General features: G+C 44.2%; 1 protein-coding gene across 6 annotated transcripts in view; it reads left to right on the forward strand.

Annotated features, from left to right (window-relative positions):
- The window catches only part of CHDH (choline dehydrogenase), a 41,701-nt gene extending 35,849 nt beyond the window's left edge, over positions 1-5,852 (forward strand). For 5 of the 6 annotated variants that reach the window (XM_042452166.1, XM_042452164.1, XM_042452163.1 and 2 more), the window contains exon 8: positions 2,244-2,766. In XM_042452166.1, coding sequence (XP_042308100.1) covers positions 2,244-2,662 — 419 coding nt within the window. In that variant the 3' untranslated portion in view covers positions 2,663-2,766. Of the gene's footprint in view, positions 1-2,243; positions 2,767-4,933 lie in introns of those variants that run through there. The other variant, XM_042452167.1, reaches the window with a different exon arrangement.
- The last annotated feature ends 6 nt before the right edge of the window (positions 5,853-5,858 follow it).

Genomic DNA, 5,858 nt, shown 5'->3' on the forward strand with positions numbered 1-5,858 from the left:
TGCCACTGTCTCAACCCAGAAAAGTGCAAGCAAGTCCATGTGGGGGGATCTTGCAAAGAGAATACCAAGGGATAACAACAATAATAATAGCAGTATTTGCAAGGATGGAAGCTACTAGGCAAGGCCACAAAACAGCAAAAAATGCATGCCTCTGTCTGAACCCAGAAAAGTGCAAGCAAGTCCATGTGGGAGGATTTTGCAAAGAGAATACCAAGGGATAACAATAATAATAATAGCAATATTTGCAAGGATGGAAGCTACTAGGCAAGGCCACAAAACAGCAAAAAATGCATGCCACTGTCTCAAAACACAAAGGCACAGGTAGTATAACCCCCCTCCCCCAATGAACAAACCTCTCACCTGGCTCAGTGGCTGTGGTTCTCTCTCTCTCTCTCTCTCTTCCCTCTCTTTCTCTCCCTTCCTCCCTCCCTCTCACTCCCACCCTTTCTCTCTCTCCCTCTCTCCTCATAGAGTCATAGAGTTGGAAGAGACCCCAAGGGCCATCCAGTCCAACCCCCTGCCATGCAGGAAATCAGAATCAAAGCATCCCCAAAGGAGCATTGGGGGGAGATTAGTAAGGAGTCACAAAGCAAAGAGAAACATAGAATCATAGAGTTGGAAGAGACCCCAAGGCCATCCAGTCCAACCCCCTGCCATGCAGGAAATCAAATCAAAGCATCCCAAAGGAGCATTGGGGGGTTTGCAAAGATAGTAAGGGAGTCACAAAGATATAGGAGAACATAGAATCATAGAGTGGAAGAGACCCCAAGGGCCATCCAGTCCAACCCCCGCCATGCAGGAAATCAGAATCAAAGCATGCCCAAAGGACATTGGGGGGGGGGTTTGCAAGATAGTAAGGGAGTCACAAAGCAGAGGAGAAACATAGAATCAGAGTTGGAAGAGACCACAGGGGCCATCCAGTCCAACCCGCCTGCCATGCAGGAAATCAGAATCAAAGCATCCCCAAAGGAGCATGGGAGGGGGGGAGGGTTTGCAAAGATACCAAGGGAGAGTAAATCACAGTCACCAAGCAGAGGAAAATACATGCACCAACCAACCTCTTCAGTGGCTCGCTCCGGCTGGCTGGCTGGCTCTCTTACTTTCGCTTTCCTTTTCTCTGCCGCCTCCTCCTTTCCCTCCCCTCCACACTCTTCTATTCATAGAGGGAGGCGGAGAGAGGAGAGCAGAGCTAGGAAAACGGAGCCAGGAGGGTGAAGGGCAGAGAGAGAAGGGAGGAGGGCGGAGCCCATTCGGAGGGCTGGCGCGGCCCTGCAGCCCTGGAACAGGGCTGCAGCAACAGGGCTGCAGCAAGTGCCCCGGGCCTCCTAGAGGGGCGCTGCCATTTTAAAAAACAAAATGGCAGCCGGAGCGGCGCCAATCGGCGGCGCAATCGGCGGCAGGGGCGAGCGCGGGCCAGTCCTAGAGGCTTCGCGGGCCGGATGCGGCCTGTGGGCCGCAGGTTGCCGACGCCTGGCCTAGGTATCCTCTTCCTACTACAATCATTAAATAATTTCATGTACTCAGTTTTCCCAAATGACCACTAAATTTGTAGCTTCCAGGTGGGTGAAGGCCCAACTGAATTGGTTGTTTAAAATAATCCAACACAGCCATGATTTAAATATCCAGACTTTTTTTGTTTACAGTGCTTTTTACATACTGGGGAGGGGTTAGGATTGCTCTATCCACGTGAAGAGGAATCTTGAAATTACTGATCTGCTAAACAGCAAGAAACAGTTCTGACTTTTCAGTTGTTACTACAGTGGTACCTCGGGTTACGAAATTAATTCGTTCCGCGGCTAATTTCGTAACCCGAAAAACCTTCGTAAGCCGAATTGCCATAGGCGCTAATGGAAAAATAGCTCTCTGCTGCCCTCCGGTGGCGGAAAATAGCGCCGAGGTTTTTTCGTAACCCGAAGAAACCTTCGTAAGCCGAAACAATAAATCCCTATGGGATTTTTTCGTAACCCGAAAAATTCGTAACCTGGGTAATTCGTATCCCGGGGTACCACTGTATTTTATACAATAGAAGATTTGTATTTCTGTATTAATGGCAAAAAGATAATTAAAAATATAAGACACTGTTTCCATCCCATACCTGTTCCACGTCTTGGCTCCATGTCTTGGTTCCATGTCTTTTACTTCCATTGGTGGGACATTGCCTATATGTAATAAGTAGACACAACTACAGTGTATTGTTTATACTAGGAATCACTGTTCCATCATCCCCCCCTTTTCCCCCCCAGAAATAGATATCTGGGAATTCCGTCAGTGTGTGAAGTTGGCTAGAGAGATATTTGCTCAAGAAGCCTTCAATGAATTCCGTGGACCTGAAGTTCAACCAGGAAGCCATGTTCAGTCTGATGAAGAAATTGATGTTTTCATACGACAAAAGGCTGATAGTGCCTATCATCCTTCCTGCACTTGTAAAATGGGGCAGACTTCTGATGCTACTGCTGTGGTTGATCCTCAGACCAAAGTTATAGGAACAGAAAACCTAAGAGTTGTTGATGCCTCAATAATGCCTAGTATTGTCAGTGGGAATTTAAATGCCCCAACTATCATGATAGCAGAGAAGGCTGCTGATATCATCAAAGGTATGCCATCACTTCAAGAGAAGGATGTACCTGTATATAAACCCCAGACTCTGGAAACTCAGCGATAAATACTTCCAGATTTTTCTCCAGGATATAGAAGTTTCTCACCATATAAATTTTGTCCTTATCTTTGCCATGAGAATAAATATCAAAAACTCTGTCTTATTTCATATTCCCAGAGTATAGCCATGTTAGTCTGCTACAGCAAAAACTACCAAGGGTCTTGTAGTATCTTTAAGACTACCACATTTTGGGGGATACACTTTTGTGGTCTGCACTGCCCTTCAGAGGCATCTAAAGAAGTGGTCTGTGGTCTTCAAAAACATATACCAAACAAAACCCATTAGGATAGAGTAGGTATGCTCCCTGTGGATGAATTCTCTCCCTTGTCTCACCAACGACATGATCTGGCAATGACACTTATCCACTTCGCTTACCACCCATGGGAATCTCAGTTTGGTGAACCCAGCCATTATCTACTGGCAGCAGGGTGGAGGGGGAAGGGAGAGACAACAATTAACATAAATCTATGAATCTACAAACAGCCATGAGCTACATACCTACTGAGAATGGGACGGGCAACTAATGCAGTTATCTGAATATCAGGCATACCATTGGGAAGACTTCATACAGGAGTGGGGGCTGGACTTGATGAATTTGTGCAGAGATCAGATGTGCTATGAACAAACTACGAGAAAGCTGACCTGACAACAGACATGAGCATCTTAAAATACTTCCCTTGCAGTGGACCATATGACAACATGGCTTACTTTAGATGCATCTTATTATTATCATCTTCTCAGATAACTTCATTTTAAAGAATAAAGAAAAGAAGAGAATCTATGAGATAATAAAAGGCTCTTGTCTGGAATCCTTTCAGAGAAAACAGTATCCCACTCATCAGGTGGTTGTTACTTCATGCTTGATAGCCCTGCACATCCACAGTGCAAAGTATAGGATGCACAGACACAGTGAGCAATGTCAACATGCAATGCACAATAACTTGCAATGACAAGGCACAGATGAACATGATGTCTGTGCAACTCTGTTTTCCCTGCTATCAGTAGACTACATCTATTTCACAGTGTTGTAGCATGAGGTACATGTGTATCTGTCCCTAACGGAATGGCATCCCATAACTTACTTTGGAAATGTGGGACCATATTTTTCAACACACAGTTGACTGAAAAACGGGCTGGAGGGACAACTGCAGTCCCTCTAACCAGGTCTTGCTACCTGCTGTTGCTGTAAAGCACTGAAATTGTGGCACATTTGGCAGAAGAACAGTGTGCTGGAATAAGAATGCAATGGAGGACCAATTGTATCTGCCATTAACACTGTCCTGTAAGGAATTAGGTAAATCATTTCTGTTATAATTCTTCTTTCACTGAACACAATTCACTAAAATGTAAAAATGTGTATCGCAGTCAATGTGATACAAATCTGAGCATTTTTAATACACTGAAACTTTGAGCCTTTATGGAGGGAAAGGTGAGCAGTTGTACATTCGAAGTGTTAAAATCAACAAATTATAGTATGCCGTAGTATTCAAAGACATAACTGTATTAGTCTGCAAAATCAGTGTGCAAATTATATAAATGTTGAAACTAACAAAGTTATTCTGAAAGGTAGTACAAGATCACTTTGCACACGCTGCATGGTATAATTTATTTTTTGTTGCTTTTGGATTGCAGAGCTTTTCAAAATCACCTCAAGTTTATTGTCCCACTACGATGTAAAATGAAAAGCAGAAATTGTTTATGTCACTACAGGTGAGACTCTAACTATGGACCTTATCACACTAGACGAATCCTGCTCAGAAACAGTATTTAAAAGTAGAAAAAAAATTTTTCAGACGATGTTTCTTCCAAACAGCGGAAAGATCCCAAAACTAAAAAGTTGTTATTTTTGTCCACTTTCCATTCACTTTGTTTTTTCATTATTGCTGTTTGGTACAAAACACGTCTGAAAAACCTCCCACATTTGCATATTTTTTCTAGAGCAGGATTCGTCTAGTGTAATAAGGCTCTATGTTATTATACAACACCCCTCAACATAGCATAAATATCTGCAAGCCTGCACTGCCCAATCCCCACGCGGAACAACAATGTTGCAAAACATGCAAATGGCTGGATGTTGTTGTACAAGATGCTGTTGGTAATGTGCAGTTCACAGCTATTGCAAATCTAATCCTTCCAGTGTCTGAATAATCACTTGTCCTGTGGCAAGTAATTTGCCCTGAAGACATAGGGCATTTTAGGGTTTGTCTACATTATTTATCAATCCTGAATTCCCCCCAGGCTGACTGTATGTTCTTTACACTTTGTCGTTGTTCTTAGCTGCCTTTAAGTCAATTTTGACTAATGACGACCCTATGGTTGAGACGTCTCCAAGCTGCCTCCCATCTTCTACCTCTGCTCATTTACTGTAGGCTCAGGCCCATGATCTTCCTGATTGGTGTGTGGTCTTCTACTTCCCTCCCCCTTCCCCAGCATTACTATCTTTTCTAATGAGTCGTGCCTTCTCATAGAGATAGATCAAGCCTGGAAGCTAATATGACTAAATTGAGGCTGGCGTACTTTGGCTACATGTTCTAGGACCTAATTGTTTGTCACTATCCAGCCCCAAAACCAGAATCAAGTCTGGTCTTCACAAAACCCAGACCCGATTCAGGGTTTCCACCCCCTGTCCTGCATTAAAAAGACTTACCCTTTGCTCTGGGTTTCCCAGACCTATGCGATCCCTGAGCTGCTCTGCGGGTGTGAGTTGTTTGGTGGTCAGAACAAGTGCCTAGTGTTGATAACATGGCTGGGCACCTTGTTCTGAACTCAGAGTAACTCATGCCCACAGTGGCGGCACCAGCTAGATCACAGGAACCACGTGCAAAGGCAGTTGCCTGTTATTTGCTGAAAACCTGCTACAAGTAACGGACAGGAATTCAGGGCCAGCATATTCCAGGGTGTGGAGAAAACATCCAGAGTGGGCGTTTAGCCAAGAAAAGGTGGGGGCTACTCCCAGGAGTAAGTATAAATAGGAAGGGGGGAGCATTTATGAGATAGATAGGGAATTGGATAGGAACCGATTGAGACAGAGTTCTGAGTAAGAGGAGTTTTATTAGACCCTGAGAGATTTTAACAGCCAAGGTGGCTGAGATAACACTGCTCAAGGGGGCAGTTGGAAGGTTGACCTAAAAAGAGGTCAAGTGTGGAAATAGAATTGGTGTGGCTGGAAAAGGCATAAAGTAGCAACAAAGTTTTAATATTT

The sequence above is a fragment of the Sceloporus undulatus genome, chromosome 2, assembly GCF_019175285.1.
Source record: "Sceloporus undulatus isolate JIND9_A2432 ecotype Alabama chromosome 2, SceUnd_v1.1, whole genome shotgun sequence".
Lineage (NCBI taxonomy): Eukaryota > Metazoa > Chordata > Lepidosauria > Squamata > Phrynosomatidae > Sceloporus > Sceloporus undulatus.